At 36.9% G+C, this 27,875-nt stretch overlaps 1 protein-coding gene across 1 annotated transcript; it reads right to left on the reverse strand.

Moving 5' to 3' along the window:
• TANK (TRAF family member associated NFKB activator) lies at nucleotides 1-27,770 on the reverse strand. The gene is given in 11 exon segments (XM_035570009.2): nucleotides 1-1,496; nucleotides 5,922-6,088; nucleotides 6,091-6,501; nucleotides 8,062-8,180; nucleotides 10,253-10,329; nucleotides 11,598-11,777; nucleotides 18,741-18,853; nucleotides 19,658-19,766; nucleotides 23,005-23,151; nucleotides 26,982-27,115; nucleotides 27,660-27,770. Coding segments are annotated over 9 exon segments (1,443 nt in total). The 5' UTR covers nucleotides 23,104-23,151; nucleotides 26,982-27,115; nucleotides 27,660-27,770; the 3' UTR covers nucleotides 1-1,328.
• Nucleotides 27,771-27,875: the final 105 nt, after the last annotated feature.

Below are 27,875 nucleotides of genomic sequence, written 5' to 3' on the forward strand. Positions count from 1 at the left end.
TCGCAGACACGCACTGTACACTGCTGTTTATTACACTCTGTTGACAGCCAGTTACAAACATGAGATGTTTAAAGTACAGCAAATAACTGCAGAAAAATCCATTTCTAAAAAAGATGCAGGTGTATTTTTTTTTTCCAGAAATAAGTCACCTGCGAACAAATCTTTAAAAAGTGGTGTGCTTTGCTGCTATAAAAAATTAATGCTAATTATCAAAAATCAGGACAAAAACCTATACTCAGTTCATATGCAAAAAGCTCCAGGTCACCTTTTATCATTAATTTAAATTGCTTAGTAAAAAAACATTGCTTTTTAATTTGAACCCTATAATTCCATAAAATGTGCAAACTTTATCAAAATGCAATGTTTCACCTAAACACAAATTCATATTGCATTGAGAAAGCCACTCTTGCATATTCAGGTTAAAACTGAAGTCACTGAGATTTCCATTATTAGGTTTTCCCCTCGCCCATCTAGGCCATAACCGACTTGAACAATCCTTCATGTTATGACCAGAAGGAAAGGTAAACAATCTTTGGTATTCTTAGTTTTAGGGACAGTTTAGCCTTTTCTCATTCCATCCTTCATACTAATATACCATTTTCTATGGCAGTATTTTACTCATGATTAATGCTAGGACAGTATGTTAACAAAATAGGTTTTTTTTTTAACAAGATTTATCAGACATACAGAAAACTGCTACCAGTCCATTTTAGCAAAAGGGTCATTTATGTGCTGTGTTAGATTAATCTCTCTAGAAAACAATTCAGAAAGAAAGTCAACCATTGATTTATATTAAGAGTCTATCCTAATTTTGGCACACTAGGCAATCAATTACTCTGATGATTTTGCAAGGATCTGAATTAAGAGGTTCACTACTGTAAGTTAAATTTGGAAATTTCATAATAGAAATTAAAAATGAGAGCTTACTTCTCCTTTCTGTTTACTTCAAGGAGAAGAGAATCATAACTGGATATTGAGAAAAAATGCTAGTGTTACACCAATTTCCCCACCCAGATTAAGTACTTAATCCTGCAAATCTGTACTCAAATATAATCATGACTTTGAGCCTATTCAGACAAATATTAATTGAAAAAAAGGCATTTAACAACAATCCCAATGGTAATATTGAAGCATAACAAGCAATAATGTGTTACAGTACTGACTTACAGTTCCATTTTACCTTGTCAAATGACAATTAAAAATGTGCTTATCTGACAATTTCAGTTATAAGTTCTTGTTACAAGTCTTAATCCTTAAATTCTTAGCATATCTATTGAATAAAAAAATCAAATGTATGCAAAAACAGTGATCCATTGAATTCTCATACATTAAGACTGTACTTTAAAGTGGGAATTCAGATGCCGAAGAAAATCTTCCTTAGATGTTAGAGATGGTGGGAAAACTTCTCGACAGAATTCACATACTCCACACTGATTCAGTTCAGAGTCTGTATAAGCTTGTGCCAGCAAATCATTGTCTTGAGGCTGCCAAATGAGCTAAAAGAAACAGAAAATGATTATTGCTGTGGTTTATGATATGATTTACATGATGCTGTGGTTTATATTTATATTAAAAATACCTGCCTCTTTAGACTAGGTGTACTTAACATGTGCCTTGCCAGAGACATTAACTACTACCTAATCCTAAATAATTAAGGAAGACAAGATTTTTCTAAGTTTTGATTTTTTCTAAAGTTCCATAAAAATAACATTCTTAAAAATGTTTAAAACGCCTTGATATCTATTAATGATAAATACTGCTATGAACAGAATTCTGTAATATCAGTATGATAAATATTAAGGCTTTTAACGTTGTATTTCAATACTTTACTGTAGAAGCCGCAGGACATCATAGCCATTTAAACTGAAATAACAAATTTTTGCCTCAGGATAAAATACATATTTCTTGTACAGAGCGAGTATGAAACATTTGATTTCTATTCTTATTGGTACATACCTAATTTTCAGTTTACTTACAAAATGACTAGAGCAATGTTGTATGTCTTAAGTTACTTATTTAATCTGACTGCCTTTTAGTGTAAACGTGTCTAAGATAATCTCAGTTTTGGGTTTCCTTCTGCCATGACAGCATCAATAGCGCCATCTGAATATCTATCCATACATTTCAGGCAATTCTGTAAACTATGCTACATTTGGTTCAGCAGCTGTTACTGCTCTTGGTACCTGAGGTAGCTAGTTGAAAGCCAGCAAGTCTGTTTACCTGACAATAGGGACTTGAGCCCAATACATGCTTTTAGTCAGAGGGTAGACTATATAGCTTGATAGCAACTAGAATTCAGAAAGTCTTCTATCAGTTTTCAGGTAGTTAAAAATTAAGTTCTATCACTTTGGTATTAGCAACAAACATAAGATAAAATACATAGTTACATGGCCAAGATGATAAGGTTTTGAGTAAATTGAAAACTACTGCTGTGACTGCAAAGTAGACAGAATGGCAGCGAGTTGGTATCAGCTCTATGTGGGACTGGAACGTAGAAAAGGAGAGCGCCCTACAGTTTTTTTTGGCTCATCTTTCTTCTATATTGCTTCAATCACAAATGGAAAGGCAAGCAAGAAGACTTTAGAAAGTAGTTTCTCTTGAAGTTTTAAATTTCTTGCTATTCATACTTAACAGAGAGTTTTAATTTTCAACTGTTATTCAAATTTATCATGCCAAATAGTTAGAATCTAATGTTTATTCCTGCTATAATTCACTGTACAACTAACCTGGCTTTCATAGTGGTTAATCCTTGCATTTAAACCAGCTACAACTTCTTGGAGTCAATTTCCTGTCCATTCCCCATTTAAACAGTGTTTAGCTTATCAGATAGCGGTAGCAGATTTACTGTCTTTCATTATGGTCAGCAATCCATATAATTAAATTGACTAATTAGTAATTAAGTGCAATCACACCACTTCTTTTCAGCTAAAAGAGCCTACTTATTGTATGTTGCTGGTGTAAATTGCATATTAAATTTATCTAGACACTGACACAGTTAAATATCCCTAATGAAATGTGTTCAGAATTACTTGTTTTTAATATCCTATTATGTAAAGCACCATTAAAAAAAAAGATAAGATATTATTGTAAAAATCCCACTAAGGACATAGTTAGATTTTCAGTCTTGGAAGCACGACAAGGGAAGATACTCATCCAGCAACACACTGAAGCAAGCACTTAACTTCCATTTCTTTCTTTGAGTGTTAAGAATGTTTAAAATGCTTTTCAGAATAGGGATGTATTTAAGTGGGTGTTTCATTTCAAAACAATATTCAGATTAAGATCAATAGACTAATGACTTGCTTGTAAAATTGTGAACATTCTTAGAAATGTTTTTGGTAGAAACAACCCCCTCAAACTGTGAATACCGATAAACATATGCATCTATATGCAAGTCTCAATTAACAGTAGTCTGTAAAATCCTAGGTCCACTAATATCCATGCTTATTTTAATCTGCTGCTCTTTTCAGTCACATGTTTTTTTTTTAAAAGTTACATCCTAAGAAAACAGTACTGAGTTTTCACATTTAGTATCCACAAAGAAGGAAAGAGCTAAATTTATTACAGCAACTGAGAGCAGTTCCAAGAACTTACTGTTGCCAAATCTACTGCATTTATGGGGTTTTCCATTTTATAAGTTAACATATGTAGTAAATACTTGAAAGTTTTATCCACACTAGGGAAAAAAAATCAGGTATCTCATTCCTCCGTACTGGAGCTTCACCAGTGGTAGGGATGATGCTAACATAACTGCTCCCTACAAAGGTGGTAAAAATACTAAGAACAAGTATTATTAATAGTTTTTGCTAAGGTTAATACAGTAAAAAGGGCATGTATGCAAGTAACATTTTAAAATATTATTTTAATCTACACGTATAATTATCTGTGAATCAAATCTTCAGCAGAATTAATAGTCAGAAAAAAACTCCAAAGCTGAGTCCAATTCACTAGGAAAAATACTAAAAAAAACAACCAACGAAACAAGCAAAAAAACAAACAAAAAACCAGCTTCTGAAGGCAGCTTCACAAAAGTGATGGATGTTGAGAGAGAGAAAGAAAGATTAATAAATGTTAAAGTAATATTGGCTTGGTTCAAACAAGCCTCTGGATAAGATACATTTTAAGCTGTCTTACATGTTCTACAGTACTATGTAGATATGATTTACAAATACTGAAACAGTATTTGCCTTTTTTCCCCAGCTGTTAGCATTATTACATTTTCTCCAGAAAGTAAATCATTTACATTTTAAGTGATGCCCCCAAATTAATATCCTTTTTTTTTTTTTTTTTTAACAGAAATACCGATGATAAAACCAATAGCTGACAATAAGCTGAATAGCGTATTGCTATTCAACTGCAATTCTTCTCTACTTTTTAAGTTGCATACTCCCCTATCAATTTATAATCACATACCAGCTGTTTCACTTGCTGTAATATACAATGCAGGGTGCCATCTATTGAAAACCACAGACTAACTAGTAAAAGAACAAGCTGGAGAGAAAATACAAAAAAATAGAAGAGTAACAAGCAATGGAGTGAATACTTCACAGCTCCACAGGAATTCTACCAGTGACAAAATAAGTGGTTTAATTTGTTTAACTCAGTCACAATTTTAACGGAAGATCCAATGAAAATTAAAGCACAATAAAACCTATAATTAGTAAATTAATATAGAATTCAGATCTCCTACATAATAGAGAGGTATTTAAAATACATTTTGAAAAATCAGGCATATAGTTTAAAATAAAAATAATGAAGAATAGCAAACTTTCTATGCTTTAAAGTTTTCATCCCAAACTGGTTTGCAATGGAAAATTAAACTAGAGTTGGTGTTAGAAGAAGAAATCATAAAAGCTAGGATGTCCTACAAATGCTTCCCAAATGCTAGTTTTGCATGTCATACAGTAACAAAATCGAGAGGTAAAGCTCTTTTATCTCCACGTATGTTGTCATTAGCAAAGAACATAAAAAACACATCAATGTAAAGAGGAAAAATATTCCAAATCCACCTTCAGAGAATCCCTAAATATCACTATTTGTATATTCTCAAAAAGTTCTCCTTTCAGGAGGTGTGAGAAAAGCCACAGAAATGTAGGGAAAAAAAAAAAGGAAAAAGAAATCAGTCTATAAATTCTGAACAATTTCACTTGAAAGAAAAATGGTACACAAAGGAAGCAAAATATTCAGAGATGGGATTGATACAACCTGCTGAAACGTTAGCCTGCACTACAGCAATTGGGCCTTGCTTTCAGAATTCCCGCGGACTTCAAGTAGCTATGACTAAAATTCAAGCTCAAAGTACTTATACAAACATGACTTAGGTATCTTAGTGTACTTCCACTCATTTGTAAAAATAAATAATTATGTTTTCCTAATGACTGCTTAAACTATGAAGAACATATTTTAAGTTTTCTTAGAGGGGAGGAATGAGATGCTGTTTATACCAGATAAAAAGTAGATCGTTTTTTCCACAGTGAAGTATTTATCTGTTTAGTTTTTTAAAAATTAGTTCATTTGTCATATTCTCTGCTGTACGTTAAAAACAATTAAAACAATTATGTGCCCTATTCATCTGAGATCAAGGGTAGAAGGAAAGCAATCTAGGGGGCAACTTATGATTAATGACACCTTTGAAACAGATATAGAAGCAATTAACATCTACATGAACTGAAATTTGTGTGAGCATATACAGTGCTTACAGCTACTTAAAAACTTGCCCTATTTCCCTGGAAAAGTTCCTTGTATACATACCTCAGTATCAGGGAGAAGAACTGACAAAATATATTGGCTTAAAAAAAGACTGTTGAGATACCTCATAGAATATATTATTCCTGTCTCAAAGACCTTAGCAATGCGGTTGTCTGCATGGCTACCTTTTTTTTTTTTTTTTTTTTGAATGTAGAGTATTTATAGAACGATACCTGGTGAGGACCTCTGACAGTTGTCCCAGCAGCTTCTAAAGGAAAAATTGCTTCAGGTGATCCCTGGTTCGTGTGCTTAGGTATAAACGTGAAACCAGTGTCTGCTGTTTTTAAGCATGTTTTGTCACGGGTATTTTCTACGGGCATGTTTGCATGATTCGGGGGTTTGTTTTGTCAACAGTAGTTAAGCTTTGTAAAGCTGAGGTCATGAGATCAACTCCACGAGCTTCAAATGAGTTAGGTTCCAATTTACTGAGGTTAACAGCACGGTCTCTGTGCTCCAGGTTAAAATGATGATCTTGAAGCATGTTTTCAGCTATACCAGTACAAGGTACCGTTGGTTTCTCCTGAGTGCTCTGCAAGAAAGCAGAGTCATTGTCTGTAGGTGGAAACTTGACATTAAATTTAGAAAGTGATTCTACAGAGTTGTTGTCCTCATCTTGGCCCACTCCTCTTGGTGTGATAGATGTGATGCATGATGCACCTCTATTTATATCCTGTATAACCCGAGGCTTAAAAAGCTCTTCTGCTTGTTCATCAGTTTTATCAGTACACTGTATCGGCATGGAAAACTGTATTTCTGTGAAGAAAGATTGAAGAAAACATTAAGCAATATATCATTATTCAGGGTGTGATGTTGGGGTATTTTTCCTGAGACGTTTTTGATTTTCCTTCTTGGCTTCTTAACCTTAATTTTGTCTCTTTGAAATCAGTTCAAGATATTTTTTTTCCACAAACATTAGCTCTGACTCAAAAATTATCAGAAGAGAAATAAAATCAAACAATTCTGTTCTAATAATTCTATTTCTCTCTGATTTATGGCTATAAACATTTCCATTTTATTGAAACTTATGTTGTCCCATACTCTTAACACATACTTGCATATATTTACTGAAGTGTTCTGGCAGAAATAGAAGCTGGAACCAAAACTATTACACACAGTGCCAAGAACATGTTAGGCACCATGAACAAGATTTGAGAAGGTATTCAGGTACCAAACTCCCATCAACTTTCAAATTAGGTAAATATTTAAACTGAACAATTATTCAGAAGATGGACCATATTTCCCCTGTGTTTTGAGTATTCCCCATTTATTTTTGGGGCTCTGTACATTTACTATACAAACGTCTTCCGATATCACTCAGATATTGTAACAAGGTGGGCCACAGAATTAATAAAAATGCAACAGATCCATATGATTTCACATAGTTAGTTGAGTTAGGAACACATTTAAAGAAAAACAACTAATTCTGGAATAAGCTGTGAAGCACCCACACCCCAGACAATAAAGTTTAGTAGTGTACACTAGAATACATTACAGTTCAGATGTAGCCATTTGGAGCCACAAGCTACACATTAGCACATCTAACAAAATTTGGGCAATGGCGAAACTTTAATTAGAAACAAGTGTTGGTATCGGTGTCTTTTGCTTCAACCATGTAAATTTGGCAAGTACTTTTTGAAATCATTTAAGAAATCTTTTTTATTTTTTTTAAAATAATTTGACCCTACTACCAAGCAAAGCTAGTAGGAATACCCCTAATAGCTTCAATTATATTTTAATGCAAGCATTAGCAGAACTGGACATTCAAGATCTCTTCCAGTGGCCACAAAAATCAAGTCTGCCTTTTGTTTTCAGGAAATGTTGGGTTAAGCTCTTGTTCCGTATAACAAAACGGTATTTAAAAGTCTGCACAAGGAAGTCTAGGAAATCAGTCCTCTGACTCTCCTCAGTCCAGCAGTTTTCCTCTAACAGATATGGGGCTCGAGACATTCATAACAGACATCTTTTGAACTGACAGCTAAATTAAAAGCAAGCAAGCACTGTCATTCACACAGTATGATAGGATATCACATGTAGTAAGTGCCTGCCTCTCACTCCAAGGGACAAAACAATTATGAGAGCCATTGATGTGACGACTGTCTTTTATAGCATGTGATTTGGAGCATTCGTCATAGAATGCCAAAACTGGCGGTGCATTTTCTTGGTGAAATACTGAGCACCATGTGAACAGACTTGAAAAAGGCAGATGGTAAACAGTGGAAGTACTTCTATGTATGTGTAATTTACAGTATTTTCAAATATAAAGCAAAGCTTTCAAACAGTTGAATCACAATAAGAGCTTAAGTATGATATTACCAGTTTCAGGTTCTGGCTTTATCCTAAATTTACTCAGTTGGTCTGTTTGTTCTCTGGCTAGCATACATATTCGATGACACTCTTCTTTCATCTCCTGGAAAATAGTCTCCAGATTCTCCCTAGAAGATCAAATTGCAAATTAAAGCATCAACCACTTCAGCTCGTTATGACCTTTAATCTAGTCACACTCACAAACCAGAGAAAAACAATAGTGTAAGCTACTTTTCTTGGATAGCTTGTTCCTCAACATATGTATATACATTTTTGTTCTCCTCTGTAAAAGCAAGCAGAAAAGAGAAAAAAACGTAGTCAAATAGCTATTTAGTCATATCATACACACAAACATTCAAGCTTAGGGCCTGACTCTTCAAGGACCCAAAAAAGTAAAGGATTTTTCTTTTTTTCCTTCAATTCTCCCAGGTATCAGTGGAAAAGCTTTTATTTCACAAGTGTGAAAGATACTGTTTGCATCCCATTCTAGGCAAAATAGGATCCCACTGTTGTGGGCATTAACTGTTTTCTACTGCTTCCTGTGGACTTCAGACTTTGCAGGAGAAAGAACACACAAGCATTTGTTACTGTTCCTTCCTTCTTTGTCTACCTGACATTTTTGAGAGATGTCAGTAAACTCATTCCTCTCTTTTATACAACATCATATGACTTCTCCTTTTATTCTGAGGGGTCTTTTTATTATATCTTTTCTAGCATATCATATGGCCATCTGATATTTAGTTATCTGCATTAAAACTAGTAGACATAGCTCTCCATGCTGGTTTGAATTTTATTTGCCTAAAGGCACCACACATCACATTGTTCAGTTATTGATGCATCCATAAAATTCCATCGTGAAATTTAGATAAACCTGCTGAGCAGTTTATATTTCTAACCACATAATGGATTTTATGAAATGAACTATAGAGATGAAAAAATTAAGTTTGTGACAAACTGGACTTGTGTTCTCGTTTGCATCTTTGTATCAAAAGAGGTCAACAGGGGTTTTTCTTTAATCCGATGAATTGTTTTCCTTTCTACTGCTTATTTGTCCAGCGATCAGGAGTATCATGAGCTGTGCTCTTACTTCTGCTACACTTCTCTTTTTGAAAACAAATGTCTAACTGGATCTTAGCTTAACTTCAAGAAAGAAACATCTACAGAAGGAATTAAAGTTCAGGTATTTCGATAAATAAGAAGTGAGAAAAGACTCAAGTTTTTAATTGGAGGTTTAAAATATACATATGATTAGATAAACCATTCTTCATTTGCTAGGCATTTGTGATACCATAACAAATGTAGATATACCATAACCATTTAAATATACATCAGTAAAGACAAAAAAAAAAGAGTCTTTATCAGAGTCTTATTTCCCCTCTTTCTTATCCTATAGCAGTAATGATTCAGACTAAAGATTCACACAGTTCACCTAGTCTATGTCAGAGAGTGGCCAAAACCAGTTGCCTTGGCAAGAATGTAAGAAGACAGGAAGAATTCACAATACTTTTCCCTAATAGTCTCCCAAGCCCCACCTTTGAGAATCTTCTATTTGACCCCAGCAAAGGTTGTTAAGTGGTATTATTGCCTATCCTGTGAAAAATGCAAACCTAAGTTTGGTCAATATTTTTCCCAAAACACTGGCAGAAGGAGGAACACTTGCTTGGGAAATACACTGCTTTTGGTTCCTTGGTTGTTGCCAGGGCTGGCTGGCCTCAGTTTACAGATAAACCTGGTTTCAAACTCTCATTTAGGATGGATCAGGCCAAGAATTATTTCTTCATGCTGACTATCAGACCTCCTCCTGGCAGCGCAGCAGGCTCCTCTGCTGTGCTGCCATCAGTTAATCCATTATGGTAGTACGTTCCTGCTCTGAAGGGATTTAATGCAAGAGAACTAATGCTTATCCAAAACCCGGCATTAACATCCACAGTTATTTCCCACAGAGTTTAACCTCCTGCTGAACCAAGTGGCTATTTTTCTTCCTCCCAACTTAACTCTATATACGTGCAAAGCCCTGTTACGATTCCACATAGTCGCTGGCTTTATTTCCTTCCCACGCTAACTCTTTGATCTCTGCTGCTCTCCTGCCCTGCTGCTGCCCAATTTTTAAGGTACTATGTGGAAATTATGGAAATAACAGGTCTTAGTATCAGAAAAGACAACTAAAAATAAGTTGACAAAATGTTGCAAAAGTATTTACCTTGCATGCCCAGGTGAAATACCAGAGAATCCTAGAGATAATTCAGGCTTATCTGGAACAACTTTCTTACTTTTCACCTTGAAGTAAAAAATGAAAGTAAGAATCACAGGTTAGCATATTCATTTTGCTCTTCATCCTGATATGAATAAAAATGTCACAGTATCCTTCACCTAGTCATTCTGGAAGCTCTCAAAACATTCACAAAATGACAAAACCCTTTACTTATTTATTTTACTTTGTGTGAAATCTTATTTTTAATTTAGCTTTTAACAACTCAGCGTGGCATTCCTCTGCTCATACTTTCTTGAAAGAAAACTCATTCTAAGAATATTGCTTCACTGTAAGTCTCTTTTAACCATGTACAAGTTAAGGTTATATATTGCATATAAGCTTGTTACTGAGGTATCCAGCAATTTCAGCTCTTAAAAAAAAACAACAACAATGTATTCACAAAAATTTTCAATGAACACATCAAAAGCTAATGTGTCAAAGAGTCCGCTCAGGTTTTTGGATGTTATTAACTTTGACTACCACCTTGTGGTTTACTCTAGCATTACATCGTTTTAAGTCAATGCCAGCTATTAAGAAAAGTTTTTATGATAATCGGTCATTAAGCTGCAGTTCCCCTAGATCTACATTACCAGATGGCCCGGGTATGTTCATATGTCCTCCACATCAGACTTAGAACTTGATCATATGTCTGCCAAATTAGCTGGTTTCAATATATTGCTTATAACCACTGACCCATAGCCTACCTGGTAGTAAAGTGCAACTGCAGCTCCTGTTGACACATTTGAGCTGCTTTAAACGTCCCTACATTGGTTACAAATAGCTGCTGTAAAAAGTCAAGCAAATGCTTGCTTGGTAAGTCTGAGAGCAACGAGTTGTGTTGCTTTGTCCTTTTAGTTACATTCACTTTGAATTAGCTAGCTAAAATACATTTATAAGATTGCGTTCAGTCTGCAGTACAGCTATCCCACAGCTATATTTCACTCCAGATGCTATTTTACCACAAAAATAGGGTGGGGTAAAAGAGAAAAAAATCAACTCAATTTTGGTGAAAACTCCTGACTGAAAATTATAGAACTGAAATGCTGATCTCGAGTTTTCACAAATATAATGCTATAATGGCATAATATAAAAATAACACACAAACCAATCAATGAATTAAATAGTTCAGTTTCCTATGTTCCTTATATAAATTAATAATTTAAATGTCAACATTAAATAGTTACTAGGAAAATAATTTTCTTAGAACAACTAGTATAAACACATTTGAAAAAACTAATAATTTTCAAAAATTTGGTTTCTCATTTTATCTCCACTTGTTTTAATCTTATCTTACCTCCATTTTGTATATTGGCATCTGCATATTCTTTTGTGCTTCATTTAATTCTTTCAATTTAATTTTCAGAGATCGTATTTTATCTTCTTGGTTGGAAATAATAGACACAAGCTTCCTTTCCTTTTGACTGTTTTTGTCTTCAAGTTGCTTCAACTTCATGCTCTCATTTTCTAACTGTTCCTAAAAAACAATTTTAGAAATGCCAGTACAATTAACAGAACTGAGCTTTGTGGAATATCATTACTCAGCAGTCCAGAAAAAGCTAAATAAAGATTCTGCAACATAAATAAAAGCCAGTATTATTAGCTGAAATATTAATTTTGAACTGATAGTAAAGACCTTTTACTGCTACACATAGATGTATCCGATCATAGATGATTACTCAAAACAACTGTATGTTCTGAATTGGAGTCATATTGGTGAATATAGAAAAAATACCATCTTGATTCACTTTGCCATATACATTAGCATCTTATTTACAATATAGCGTATGTTTAATATATAAACTAATAATTCATTAATTTCAATCCATCTTAAACAATTTTAAAGGTGATATTCTGCAGCTACCTCGTTTTCTGAACAAGCCCAAGAATACTGCAATGCTAGCAAGATTTACGAAATAAAAAGCGGTGGCTGGCCCCACTTTAACTACAGATCTGGTAATTTGGGGAATTTTAACGTAAGTGGGCTTTTTGGTGGAATGAAGAATTATATAAGGAATGATTATTATTATTATTTTTATATACACAGAAGTAGTCCTTGAATAATTTTCAAGAAAAAAAATCGATGGTAAAAAAAACCAACATGGCTATGAAAACCTTATAGTTGTCAATTTATGAAATCTCTAGAAACAGTGATATTGAACTGCATCAAGTGTCGCAAAGTGTGCCCTGAAGCCCCACGTCTGTCTCTGCAAGAGAAGTAAGCCCAAGGGGTTTACTCTGCAAGATGGAATGTAAGTGAAATGCAGTAAGATAGTCTGTAGGCAGGTAGAGCAAGGTAAAGAGGAAAAAAACAAATAAATGCTTTTCTAAGAAGAATATTTGTTTTACTTACAAATGGGACCTAAATAGATTGAGGTTGTGTGTTTGGAGATTAGGTAGGTAAACGCTAATGTAAATTATAAGATATGAAGTTATTATCAGTGAGATATCCCAAACTAGACAATGACAGCCATACAGGGATAGATTCAGAGCTGGTTTACAGAGACACCAGGTGGTTAAGCATGGATGTGTGCATGTGCAGCTAACACAACATTTTAGTGCCAAGAAGTTACCCTATCTGGATAAACAAACTCAGAAAAATGGCTTTGAAGGCATTGTTTTTTCCCCAGTATCAATTGTGACTTTATATAGTAAACCTAAGATCAGAGCTTCAGTGCAGCTCTGGACTTGGGTGGGATCCCAAGTATCCAGATTAAACATCAACTGCTTGGTAGGTTCAAAACATTGTCTAAAAATGCAAAACTCCTCTCTCAGCACAATGTGCAGATCTTACATACCCAGTCATTCAAACACCTTTGAACTGGCAAGGTATTTCTGCTTTAGGTATTGCAAACTTCTTAATTCCTATGGCTGGAGGAGTCTTCTGCTGACAGGTGTTGTGGGGAGTATATAGAACTCATAGGACAGATCATGAAATGATTTCTATAGTCTTCTAGTGTGGAATCTGTACACTGCATCATAGTAGATAAGAATCTAGGGAATTGTATGAAAAAAATGACAACAGCAACAGAGGAAAAAAAGAAGAAAGGTTTTCGGATGCAGTTCTGGAAAAAGCAAAATATCTGAAGATTTTAGGCCAAAGAACCCTAAAGACCATCAACTTCATTAACACGCTACAGCAACTAGGTTGGATTTTCTCAAAAGGCACAACAAGAACACTAAAGCACTATGAGGCATAGAAAGTTCAGAGCAACTTCAGGAAATATCTGATGATTGAGAAAAGAATCATACAGAGCAATGTGCAAAAAAAACCCCACCTATGTTAAGAGGAGATGGAGGCATGCATAAAAGTATTTTTAACAGATCTGAAAATACTGGAAGAATGTTATAGCCAGGCTGAAGCTGGACGTAGTTTTTTAACTATATACCTTTTCCACATTATTCTAAGACTACAAAGGTCTGAAAAACATGATGCAGCATAAGAATAATAACAAATTCATAGTATCTACGAAGAAGGCTTCAGTATTGTTTTGTGTACAACATGAAAGCATACAACAACATGGCTCATGACCAGTTTAGTTCATACATCAAGCCACAGTTAAATATGAAAAGCGCTAAGCTGTTACTTCTCCACCTGGGTCATGCAGAGCAAACCAAACACATAGTTACCAGGGAGTGCTCCGGTCATCTAAGCACAAAAGAAACAGTACCTATGGTATGGGGAACTACATTTTGCCCTTCCAGGAACACGAAGTCAGTAGTATTTCATTCTGTGGGTTCACAGGCCCCAAGCCACCGCAGAGCCATTTGGTAACAGCGTTCCCAAACACTCCTTGGTCAAATTCCATTTCCCTTTTAAAAAGCAAATGGGACACAGCTTCTCCTGTATTTTCCTTTTAAAATGGGATGCTTGGAAATCCAAACACCTAGGAAAAAGCTTATGTCAAACACAGCACTTGCCCTTGAAGAACAACTTTATCTTAAGTACAGTGAATTAACTCTTTCAGTGAGCCTGTGATACAGTGTTGATCTGCACATGCCATTTATCCATTTGGAACTACTACAGCTCCAAAAAGCATGGACTTTGAAAAGCTTCCAGACAACTGGGAGCAATGCAGTAACAGCCAGTAGCTCTCTTCCATTTTTCCTATCTTTTCCAACAGGCAGTGGGGACAAGATTTAAGAAAACAATGAGAAAAGCCACGTGGGAACCAATGTGAGAAGAGCCATTCAACATGTTGCAGTGAAGATGTATCAGTAAATACCAGTGTAAGTCATCAGTCCTGTACACTGTCAGCCTGTCACACCAGGAAAAACACTTGCAAAATTATTACATCTTTGGGGATCTTTTGGTAATACAAGCTCTCATATGTTGATCCTCTTACAGTTTCTAATACTGACCAAATTTGGGTGTTTGCAAACAATGTGGTAACATTTATAAATTGCGTTAAGTTTTAGCTTAATGCCATCAAGTATGTCACACAGGTGATACCTACTCAGTTAAGGACTTGGCCACATAACGGATCTTTTAAGAATGCTGGTATTAGCAACCAACAGAGAGGTTACATCTGTATTATGAACAGATCAGTATCTTTTTTTTTTTTGGAGAGGCCTTACTTCACAGGATACTCAAGTTCGAAGGGACCTCAAAGGTTCTTCAGATCAACCTTCTAATCAAAGCAGCGGCGGGAACAATATCTCTCAGTAACCTTTTCCAATGCCTGGCTATCCTCCTAATGAAAAGTTTTCCCTTATGTCCAGTCTGGACCTTTCATGTTTCAAATGCCTGTTGTCTCATCTTCTTGCCATGCACCACTGTGAAGAGCCCGGCTCTGCCTGCCTGATAACCTCCCTGTAGGTATTGGAGAACTATTAGTTTCCCCTGAAGCCGTCTATTCTACAGGCTGAACAAGTCCAGTTTCTGCATCTTCTTCTCATACAATACATGATCAAGATCTCAGATCCTTTCCAGCAGAGTCGCTGCACAGCCAGTCAGTCCCCAGACTGTGCTGTTGCAAATGCAGGTCCCTTATTTTCTCCCTGAAGTGTGCTATAACGGCCTGTTTCAGTGGCTTCCTAGGATGAATAAGCTTGCAGATGGTTTTAAGGAAAAATACTATTCAACTTACAAACTACTCTAAGTGGTTTCAGGCAATATTAACTGTAATGACTTTTAACAGCTTAAGCACAAACTTTTAATTATTTTTGGGCAGAGATAGCCTAAACAGATGAAGCAATAAGGAAAAGGCTACCAATACCAAGATTTCCTAGAACATGTAGCAGGGCCTAATTAATCCTAGTGCATACATTGTATCCGTAGCAAAGGATAGCTAAATACATAGACCTGTGAGCATAAAATCATAAAGTACAGCTTTGTGTCAAAGACAGAAAAACTGACACCAGTGAAGTTGATATTGACTGCAACACAACTGTACAAGACTGCTGCAGTAGCTGCTTTTAGTCACTTAAGTCATTTTAAGCACAAAGATGACTACCATACATCTGCCATTCCTTTGCTTACAGCCTGCATGAGGAAAACCTAAACATTTATTGTAGAATGAACAATTTTGTACGCCATATGCGTTATTCATTCCTGACACACGGTTTCTTCACCTTTTTTGTGGCACAAGAAATTCTGATCAACGAACTCCACACAGCGTTTTATACTGAGGTTCCTGACCAAGGAAAATATGAACATGATCTTATTTTCTTCACAGGTATTGACTTAGCTTCCTGTTTTATGGACATTGCAACGATTCTGGTATCTAACTCTGTACTAGAAATAACACACAAAAGAAGCTTTGCTGGACATTGCTTGCTTGACATCTGTTTGCTGGACAGCTTTGGCTCTGAAACAGCAACAGGATCCACATTCTTCCTAGTTAATAAAGTTGAACCAGGCAGTTCTGAAAAATAGCACCTGAAAAGGCAGCAATTTAGGTCTCTTTGGTCTCCTCAAGCAGAGGACTGAAAATACCCGGTAATTTTGTATATGGTTTGGTACTGACCAGGCCACTGCCTGACAAAAGCATTTTATGGCACACTGGCAACGAAAATAAGCAACAGCAGACAAAATAAACAAGTATGGCCAAGTTTTTGAGGTTGGAAAACAGGAAAGCTAATCCCTACCTCATTTTAAACCTCTGAAATTTAAGGTCTAACCATGCACCTATTACAAGCAATCCAGCATTTCTATTAACTTTACCGGAGAACAGAATATAGTTCTCCAGTCCTCCAAAGAAATCCGATTGGACTTAGCAAAAGACAGTTTCAATAGGTATCGGTAAACTTACACAATTTCAGACATGTGAGAAACTCTGAGTTTCAAGGAAGGACAGACAGCAACATTTTAACTTGTACAATTAGTCTTTAATTATTTATTATCCAGAATTGTACATTTTGCAAGCCTGATTTTTTTTTTTCTGGAGAAGTAGAATAAAGGAGTTAATGAAATAGAGGACAATGGCTATAGACAACTTTCATTTCATTTAGAGCAGAACGTGGATAGAATGTGGTTAGAAAAATATAGGCTTTCAAATAAAATATATGAGCTTTTGAATTTGAACAGCCAAAAAAGCCAACACTTTATTGAATTAGATACACTGGATCAATGGCAGGTTGATGACTTTTTGGTGTAAAAGAAGTCAAAAGATGATGTCTAGGGAAGAGTATAAGAAAAAAGGAGGCATTCATGATACAAACTTTAATAAATTCCCAGACCTTCTTAGCCATAGTTTCTGCATTTCTATTAACTCAATATATTTATCTCCCATGAAGTTGTCCAATTTACCCCTGGATTAGGAAGCTCTACTAGTTGACTACCTGTCATGTGAAGAATCAGCTCCATTATTGCTATTATTATTTTTACTTTTACCCTGACTTCATTTATTCAGGAAGATGGGGACTGTGCCTGGGCTTAAGTGCACATATTCTATATAGTTGATTCTGCATGGAGTTATATCAAAAATCTTTCCATTTATGGCACAGATGAAACAAAATCCAGATGAACTGCCTATTGCTGAGAGGCAACTGTAATAATTGACTAAATCAAAATGCAGATAAAGACAAATAACATATTCCATTAAGAAAATAGCCTCTAAAATAATGATTCCTGCCTCTCGCGCATTGCCTGTAATGTACTGTATAGATCACATAATTTCTCAGTGTTTCATGTGAGAAGAGCAGATAACACAGCTCCCTTTCTCATTATATGACTAAGTTATGTAAAACCATTGTCCTTGAACAATCATAAACAAGAATATGGAATATTAGGCTTGGTCACATCTCCATATGCAACTGTAAGATACAATTATTATCCAATTCAAGATAGAAAAATGCAAAAATACGCAAAGATGTTCCATCACAGAGTGAACCCTGTGTTATACTACAAATAAAACGCAAAGATTAGGAAAAAAATAACATTTTGTGATTACAGATTTTAGTGTAGAAAAAATTATATAAAGACTACTTTTTAAATGAACGAGTGTATATAAATCTTTGACAACAGTACATTTAAAATGTTTGGAAAGGCTTAGTGTTAAGTCAGATTTCTTCAAGATAATTAAATAAGCACCAGTAATCCAATACAGTTATTTTAAAATTAACATTTCTGTTTAAAAACTGCATTTCCATGAATTTAGCATAATTCCTTTGTTCATAGCTCAGGCTCAGGAAACAAATTCTGAAGCTAACTATTTTTAAATCAAATGCCTGATTTCATATAGGTCTTCTTAACATTGCCTTACACAGTCCGTGTTATAGAGACTCATATTCAAAAATAACAGATTCCTGCTTTACATGACAGCTCCCTAAAACACAATAGGATGACTTAGGATAAGAACAACGCAACTTTGTGCATTTCTGTCACGGTCTTTGCTCAACACACGAAATCCATACACGGTATTTCCTGCCTATTCTACACTACCGTTTTACTCTTATTCCCGTTACTCTCAACAGGCTGTACTGAAAATTTAAGTGTTACTTCAGTGAATAGGTGAAGAGGGCTGAGAGATTGTATTAAAACTAGCTATTTAAAAAATCAAACATATCACCAGCATCTCCAGAGCAATGGATATTTATTTCCTACCTCATTACTCTTTGAGTGCAGATTTTTCATTTCGTCTTGCAAAAATATGCAGACTGGCTGTGACGCGAATAGCTCTCATGAGAGAAAGAGGGAGCCCCTTCCTGACCACTGGTTTTGGCAGGTTAAGAAATAAATAAGCGAGTTCCTATTTTCTGACGAAAATTATTCTAGGGAGCTGGAGCAAACAAAAACTGCACTAAGAAGGACCAAAGACAGATGCTTAGTTCAACTAATCAGACTATAGGGCACCACACTCGTGCACTTCAGGTGAAGATCTCATATTGGAAGAAGAACAGTTCAACCACAAAAAATCTCAGTTCTCTCTTTAGGTTCTCATAGTATCATCACAGCACAAATGTGATCTTATGCTAAACATGTTGCAGATGACCATACCTTTAAGAGTCTCTCTCTTCGTTTTGCTACGTTCAGTTTTTCAGAGAGCTGGCTAAAAGATAAGTTGGAGGTTTCAATGTCTTCATGCATCAGAATGTAGGGATGCACATTACCTTAAAATAAAAAGCAACTGATTGTCACTGCATCTTTCCCCATCAAAATATGCTAGGCTGACATTAAATTCTCTATTTTTCTTGAGTAAGCCTTCACTAAACAAGCAAGAGAAACCCAATTCTGTGCTTAGAGACAATGCAAGACTCATCTAGCAATAATGAATGTACATGTATTCTTAAAAGTAAAAGCCAACTACTTTGCTATTATTTATGAAAATCAGGAGTGTTAGGCTAGTGTGAATAAATATTTAATGAGCATGGCAGATTAACACATGGTTACTCTGACTCTTCTCTTATTTGTGTAATACAGAGAAACAGTAGAAAATTATCCATCAATGACTATTTGATTTGAAAGAAAATTACCTGCTATAAAGCTTCAGTTATCCACTAGATCAGCATCACAAGACTTGTCTAATGTAAAAGACATAACCATAGCATTCACATCTAGAACAACCTACGAGTTAAACTTATTAACAGATAATTGTGAAATTAATATGTGACGTGCTTAATCTAGTGATTGATTTGAACCCGTATTTTCATAACTTTTATTGACTGCAGTGTGAGCAGGTTCTACATCTAAAGAAAATCTCACCATTTCTTGAAGAGGATACAGAGAGACCTCAGAAGTGTTGCATTTTATAAATAGATTTTGAAACAGCACATTTGTGTTAACTCTCACGTTCGCAGAAAAGTATGATAGTGCTCTGAGAGATGTATATTGTAAAAGCTGAAGCAACAAAGTCAAAACTATTCATCAATGCAACACAGCATAAAAAGAAATAATGTGCAGACTGGAGTACATACCTCTATTAGCATTCAGAGCAGCTAACTGTGAATTCAGTTTTGCAATAATGCTGTTTTGAAGCTCTATCTGTTCCTGCTGTTCACGTATTTGCTGCATGTAGTTCTCTGTCTGCAAATATAATTTAATTAGCATTAATCTTATTTTGTTTTGACTAGGGGTCTCCTATTTAGCATATAAAAAACAGCCCTGATTTTTAAAGATGATGGTAGTTGTGGACCCCTGCATGAAAACCCAACTACAGTCACCTTTGGCAAGTCTGTACTTTTGAGACTGTACTGATTAGAAAAGGTATAATAAATAAATCCTGATTTTAAGTAACCGTTTCAACTGTAGCAGTTATAAAGGATAGGATAAATAAAGTATAGGAATCTTCTTTCATAGCCGTAGAACACATAGGGTTTAAAATCAGAACTACAGCATTTACTTCTTCAGAACGCTGGTCAGTTAGTTTATCCATAGAAAGATATAACTTTCTTCCCTCGTATTTTCTAACAAATAAATTATATAGAAATTGGCTTTCAGAAAGATAGGTTTTTAAATTAAATCAACATTGCTTATTCCCTACAACCTTGTAAGTAACTAATTGTCTACGTACAGAGATTTTGCCTGTTTCTTTGAGTGCAGTAGACTTGGTATTCTAACCTAGAAAACTGAGGGGGGGGGGGAAGCAAACAAGCAGAAAATAAGAGTAGCCAATCAGCCCCATTCTTCAACTAGTTATGCTCTATTTTGTGCTATAACCAGGCCATACAGAGCCTAATAAGGCTGCTCACATTTCACTGAGGAGTATAAATGTTGTTAGACAGTCAGTTAACTGAACACATGGTCAGGTGGCAGGAAGATGCTAATATTCAAGAACTATTATTTCATTAGCACATCCCTAATGTTGCAGTTACAGTAGCACTAAAAACCAGCAAGAAAACTTGTGAAATACCAGCAAGGAAACTTACAGAAATGCACTGAATTTGTCTGGAATTAAGAATATGCCTATTATTGAACAGGTCAATACCTGGGACAAGACAGGTATGTCTTCACTTCTATTTATAATTTATCCATACTGCTTTCTAATTCTCTGATCTCAGTCATGTTTAAATTCCACACACCCCTACTGCCCAATATGGTTGTCTGTGAAGTAGGCAGGAATAAACCTAGAAACAAAATTTATTTTAAAAAGCCAGGTAGTAGTTGTACTATGAGAGTTAAAAAAAAAAAAAGTGATCAAAGAGCAGTACACTCCAGCAGCTACCAAGAGACCTCATGAAGCAGAAAAATCACTGAGAACCAAATTGAAAATGTACAACAGCAATGTCTTGTCAACACTTCTGTACAGAGCACAGACATGACAGCTAAAACAGACAGAAGAGAAGATGCTTTTGACAGCCAGTGTGCACAAATTATTCCTTGAGTCAGATGGCAGCAACAAGTTACCAACTAGAAGATCTGCATGACAACCAACCATCCATCTGTATCAAACACCATCTGGCCGAGATGACTCTGGCTTCTGTGTGCTTGACATGGCTCCCAGCTCTAGAGACTGGCAAAACAAGTGGCCTATCGGTAACTTAAGTAGTAAACTGTTAACAACAGAATGGTGGACAATCCAACAATGTGTGAAGGCCACACAATGAACAGAGGAATTTACTATAGCCAGGCACCGTACAAAGGTCAAACCAAACTCATGGTTTTTGAATAAAAAGACTGAAAAACAACACAAACAAAAATACCCCAACTAGTTATAGTACCAACTCTTCCTGAAAAAATACTTTCATTCTCTTCTGAAGTCATGGGAAAGTTTGATTAGGGCAAAAATTTGAACAAATGGCAATCCTTTATGAAAGGCTTTTGCCTTTGATTTCTGAACCTGAGAAAATGCAGAAGGAAATACTGCAAGCATTTAGTTCACTTAACATTAATGATCTCACACACTTTTCTGATTTTCTTCCATGGACTTTAAGAGAGCTATCTCCTGACCTTGTATTCAATGTCTTCTTTCTATGGCAGAAATTTCTTTCAGATAGTTAGACGCCCTACAAGTATTAACTTGACTGTTTTTCCTTCAAATAATTAATTTTTCATCATAAGAGAGGGAATTCAAAAGATTCTCAAACATTTTAAAGTATGTTGCCTTTTGTTAAGTTAGTTGCAATTTCAGCACAAAATATATCTGACTTGCTTCCTGTGCTTGTTAAGTGCAGAAAACTCTGCAGATTTGCATCGGCACTGCTGCAACAGACTATGCATGTAGTTAGGCTGAACAGTGGATGAATGACTTGATACTTGTTCTGCAGTGCCTTGGCTAGTTTATTTTGACATGACTGTGAATGGTAAGATCATACCCAGCTATCAGAATGCTCTCTAGTAGGCATTTCCTTACTTCCAATTGTACTACTGCTTATATAACTTGACACCAAGTATGGTTCACCTGCCCCCGAATAAAGTCCCAGCCTACCTGTTCTACTGAAGTATTGGAAAGTCATGTCAAAAACTTTCAAGCCTTGCAGTTAGCTAACAGAGTTTTCCTTGCTGCGAAGTATATGCACAATAAAATTTGTATCACAAAGCCCCAAACTGATAGCTTTGCAATATGCTGGCACATATGATGAGAAGTCCTAGAAGAATTTTGGCTGAAGCAATGTTTTTTACAACAGCAAACTAAATAAGAATTCAAAGGTGCTCCTTACTGGTCAGAATGCCTCCAGAATCTGTTTCTGTTGCTTCATCATTAAAGAAAAATTGTATAGATTGATTATTTTTTAAAAATCAGTATATATTCTAATCATTTTAAGATAAGTTTGCTGTAACTGTTTCAAGCTATATTGTCCTAATAGCTTGCGCAGTGCTTAACACACTAAGGCGTTTGGCTTTTACATTGTGTAAATTAATAATTCATGTGGCATCTTCTCCTATTAACACAAAACGATTTAATTTAAGCTATTTAATAACTTAACTTGATTAAGCTATTTACAGTAATAACTTAAAATTTGGTCACTTTTGAGTAAACCAAATTAAATTTCAAGATATCCTTCATTAAAGCTGGGTAACTTGCATATACATCTCTGCTGCTTACATTAAAAGACTTGATTAATCCTTCAAAACAGAAAACACTTTTCTCATCTTCAAAATTAAAAAATAAAAAATTAAAGGTTGAAAACCAGGAAGCCACCTACTACATTCACACCTTAATGAATTACTCTGCAGTTTACTGGCCTGGTCGTACAACTGTAATTTTCAACTTTAACAGATGTACTCAAGTGTGCCTAGCTAAAGTGAAACCGAAATCTACATGTACCACAGTCCTCCACAGAAGGGGTGGCTTTACAAACACAGTGCAGAACCCAACACATACTTTTTGCTGTAGTTCTTTCACAGCATGGTCCCTATCCATGCATGCTTGTCGATAGGCTTCATAAGCTTTATTAAGCTGCTCTCCGATGTTCTTGTCCATAATTCCCAGTGTTGTTTCATCACTGAAAGGATGGTCAAGTTAAAAGACCTGAAAAATAATCAGAAGGAAAAAGAAAGCTAAGAAAAAGAAGATATAACTAAAAATAAATATAATATCACTTGTATTATTATCAGATTCAAGCAATATATGCAGTATGCTTGAGCATTAACTCACATGGTAGTTTGAACTACGGATCTGCTCACCTCAGCATTTAATTCTATGCTCAGAAATAGGTTTAAACAAAAGCTAAGTAAAAGCAGGTTAACTTTTAATCAAATTCTGGATGCACAGAACCTGTAAATGTATGTGTAGTTACAGTGTTTGAGGGCCGGGACTTATAATTGGTGCAGATCACCAGTTATCTAAATTTATAACATTTCCAACAGTTTAATGTTTATGCAATTGTGAAGTAGCAGACATTATTAAAACAAAACAAAGCAAAACCCAGCTTTTGGCATTAAACAATACAAAGATAAAAAGTTAATAACATTAGGTCACATCACAACCTATTCTATGCCATATTTAAAAACAAAAACACAAGCAGCACCAAAAGGTGAATTAAAAAATCTTTTATCTAAAAGATTAGTAATATCAACCAGTAAGACTCAGACCTTTTCACACATTACAATCAACTTCTTACTCTTTGTGATCAATTTCAGTATCAGCTCCTGAAAATAAAGCTCATGAACCTTGAGGCATAAGACTACAACAATATTAACTAGTTACAGACTTCAATTTCAAGAGAGACTGAACTTTGAAGACACAGATCCTTTACTTCTATAACAATAGATGCCAAAAAATATAGAATTAAAATTTATTGTAACGTAATAGAGGATAGGTAGTGAATTCTCAAAAACAGCAAAAATGGGCCAGCACTATGGAAAAACAAAACAAAACAAAACAACAAAAAAACCACAGCAATTCACATCTCCTCTCCTAATTCAATATTAGCATGGTTACCTCACAGTACAAAGTGTGAACAGCCACTGTCACCTATCACTATCTTCTGGGATCGCGCATAAACCACAGACACTACTAAGGAAACATGCAGTCAAGAGAGGATAAGCCATAGCAAGAAGGGGATGAGGATAACCTGTCCTAGACCCTAGCAAAAATCCTAAGGACTGCAGCTTGAAGCTTTTGTTCATTTTTTCTTGCTGTTGAATATCTTCTACATCACTGATGCTTAATACAAAAAAGTGGTTTGACTTTCCTAGAAAGTGTAATGTAGTACTGTATGGATGTTGCATCTTTTTGTCCTGATAACATTATTTTAATGATGCACGTATATTGCAAAATCAATTGTGTCTCAACTCCAGCATGACAGTACTTCATTAGTAATATTTACTACTTTAATTTATTACTTTAAAGTAAATTCTTTGACAGCTTGGAAACATTTAGGGACCCTTTGATACAAGTATTATTGAAATTCACAAAGTTTTGCGTAACTTCTACATTGTTTCATGTAAAAGGTTTTTGTTTTCTAAACACCAGTTCATTAGTTTATAATCTCAGTTACATGTTTACTGTCTCAAAACACAGTTAGTAACACAAACTCCTTCATCCACCCTCCCCATCCCTCAAAGAGTAACCTTCCACTAACTGGAACATTCCCTTTAATACCTGGGACACATCTTTAAACAGATGGATAGACTTTCTTTCAGTTTCAAATGAAGGTCTGTTTTACGTAGGTCAAAAAAATCAGATACTATATTTGTCTGCAGGGGCAGGTACTAAACTGAGGAAGGGTATTGTTATAGCTGAAAGTGATCGAAAATGTGCTCTCACATTCCTTAAAAACTTGCAGAGTTTGCACTGATGTTGATTTTGTACTTCTCTGAAATTCTCCAGAAGACACTTAGCTTGTTACAGTTTACTTAATCAACTGTAGTGTCCTGTAAATATAAAAGGCAACTTCAAAAATTGACTGCAGCAGATTTAAAAGACTAAGTTCAGCTTCCAATAGAGGGAACAGGGTTCAGCTCCAGACAACTCACTGTTTGTAGAAAATGAAGGTGTGCAAATTCAATCTCAATTTGGAAAAAACAGCACTCTAAATTTATGCCTAACTTCCAGTCCTCTACTGACTGTTTGATTCAGACTGCGAGCATTAACAAAAAGTTCTACTCTCATCTGGACTGCTGGTACCAGAAATAATTGATCCAGCAGACAAGATTGTAGCACTGTGCCTTATTTTCTACTCAGTAGGTAAGAATAAGGAGAATGGTTGCTTATGGTCCATTTCTGTGGAAAAAATGTCCACAATTCTTAATTTCCTGGTAGCTCCCTAAAACCCAGACTCCATGTAAGAAAGTAGAAAGCAATAAAATTAATTACTAGTGACACTTAGAGATGGAACTGTTATCAGAAGAATTGGTCCTGTATTCCTCTTGACACTCATTTCTGCTTCCACCCCACCCTTTTACTTCTGCAAGCACAAGCAGCTTTGCTGTACACTGTATCAGTGAACTGACCCAGCCTAAAACTAGATGCTAAAGGTGTTTTTGCCGTGTTTTTTTTTTTTTTTAATTTCATGGACCACTTCAAATTGCGTGATAGCACAAGCTCCTGTGTCAGTAGAAGAAAGCCAACGTAGGAGCAGAAAACATAAGCAAAAGGCAGACAGAATTCCTGTTTTCAATGGCACCATGAACTTCAAAACTGTAATGTGAAGTCTTGGTTATGTAATGGTGATAGAAGTCTACACTGCCACAAGAAAAGATATTCCTGCCTTCCCCAATCTCAGGCCATGTATTTTTGCCACCTATTTGTACCAATGTCAGTGTTTTTATGCTACACAGTTGAGTTGTGCCAGAGAACTAGCTGCCTACTTCCTCAAAAAAATTCAACAGGAGCTAGTTCAGTGCAAGGCTGCTGGAGCACTACTACCAACACAGAGAGGCAGTGGGAACATGAGACTAGCCGTGGGCAGGACTGCAGCAGTCTAGATTTAGATTGGATTAAACTGCTCTGTAGTCACACCCTGAGTTGCCTGCTGCTGGAATAAACAGATAACATAAGAAGCAGTTATCTCATATCCAGAACTCCTTGCAATTAGAAAAAACTGGCTCCTTTTCCTGCTTCTCCTCCATAGGCATCAATATTTATCAGGGAAATTGCCAACTGTTCCTTGTCATTTTCTCTGCTCCCTTCATCCAGTTAGGAGGAAAAAAAAACAAATACCCCCACTATTTTAACCAAGCTCAGTTATGCTGCATCAATATAGCTACTGGAACGTATTCAGCCCAAAGCTGACAACCCTGATCTTTAGCAACTGACATGCTAGATGTTCATTAGATCCTAAAGACTCTTTCACAACTATTAACAGCAATATGGAGTCAGAACAGATGCAGCAATACAAAATGCTATATTCAATCTAACAAGGACAGAATTAGACAGAGATTAACTCCAGAGTTTGCCTGACAAAGGAGTCCTGTAGATGTGAGTAGCTTTGAGTGTTGTGCTGCCAGACCAATGGCAGCGGGACCTTGAATTTCATCTTTGAGTACAGACTTGAACACTGGAAAACAACTGGATACAGCAAATATTGTAAGACAAACCTTAGAGTAAACTCACTCAAGGAAACCTGAAGATGCTCTTAAAATACTTGCTTCAAGTGGAAAACATTTCACTGGCACAGGTGGGAAAAAAAACAGCAGCAGTAACATGAATTTTCTGCGAGTCGAATGCCAAAAAAGCCCCGACAGAAAAATCAGCAACCTTCTGCTGCACACATCCTGAAATCCCAGCACCACGGATCACTACAGAGACACAGCCTGAGTTTTCATAGTGCCTCAGAAACGCCTTCAATACCAAAAAAAATAAGGCTTCAGCTAATCATGGGTATACAAACATCCATTCACAATACACGTGCCTACCTCTCATAGGTTCATATGAGCACATAGATGCCATCCAGCAGCAAGCACTTCTCTACATATTTCTGCTTTCAAAACAGTTTCTCCAATGGAAATATTTTGTAAGTTACACTGCCATCATCATGGGGACTGGAAACCTGTTGAGGCAATCGCTTGTGAGCGGGAGACCGAGCGCTCCCTGCACTTGCAGTTGGGAGCTGGCTCTGAGGGACAGAAGCCCTGCCTCGCACGGGTGCGCTGCGCCGGCAGCCCGGGAAGAGCCCCCGTGGCCACGGCACCGTCCCAGCCCTCCGAGCTCAGGGCAAGGGCTGCGGCTTACCGGGAGCTGGGGCGGCACACCCACCCCGGCCGGCGCCGCCAGCGCGCCGCTTTCTGCTCCCCCGCTCGCCGGAGCTGCCCCCCGCTGCCCTCGCTCCCTTAGCCCCGGCCACTTCCGCGGCACCCAGAGCCCCGGGGCGCTGCCCGGAGCCCCGCTCCCTCCGGCGGGGGAAGCGGCTGCCCCGGAGCGGCCGGCGGAAGCGCGGAGGAGCGAAGGCACGGCAGGGCAGGGCAGAGAGCAGGGCAGAGAGCAGGACGGCCGGGGCAGGGCGGCACCGCAGCCCGCCCGGCAGCCCCGAGGCCGAGCGCCCGGCGCTCCCCGCGGGAGGCAGCGGAGCGGTGTTAGCAGCACCTCAGACTTACGAGCGCCTCACGGAGCCCGCGGCCGCTCCCGGCACAGGGCGCTCGCTCCTGCGAGCACCTTAACCCAGGAACCAGAACTCACTTCCTGCCGGGCCTCTCCCCGCCCGCCCGCCCGCCATGTGACGGGCGCCGCCGCCGCGCTCCCCGCTCGGCTCGGGCCGGGCCGGGCCGGGCCGGGCCTGCGGGCTCCGCAGCCGCGCGGCGTCGCGGCCAGGC

This window comes from Cygnus atratus, chromosome 6 (genome assembly GCF_013377495.2).
Source record: "Cygnus atratus isolate AKBS03 ecotype Queensland, Australia chromosome 6, CAtr_DNAZoo_HiC_assembly, whole genome shotgun sequence".
Classification (NCBI taxonomy): Eukaryota; Metazoa; Chordata; class Aves; order Anseriformes; family Anatidae; genus Cygnus; species Cygnus atratus.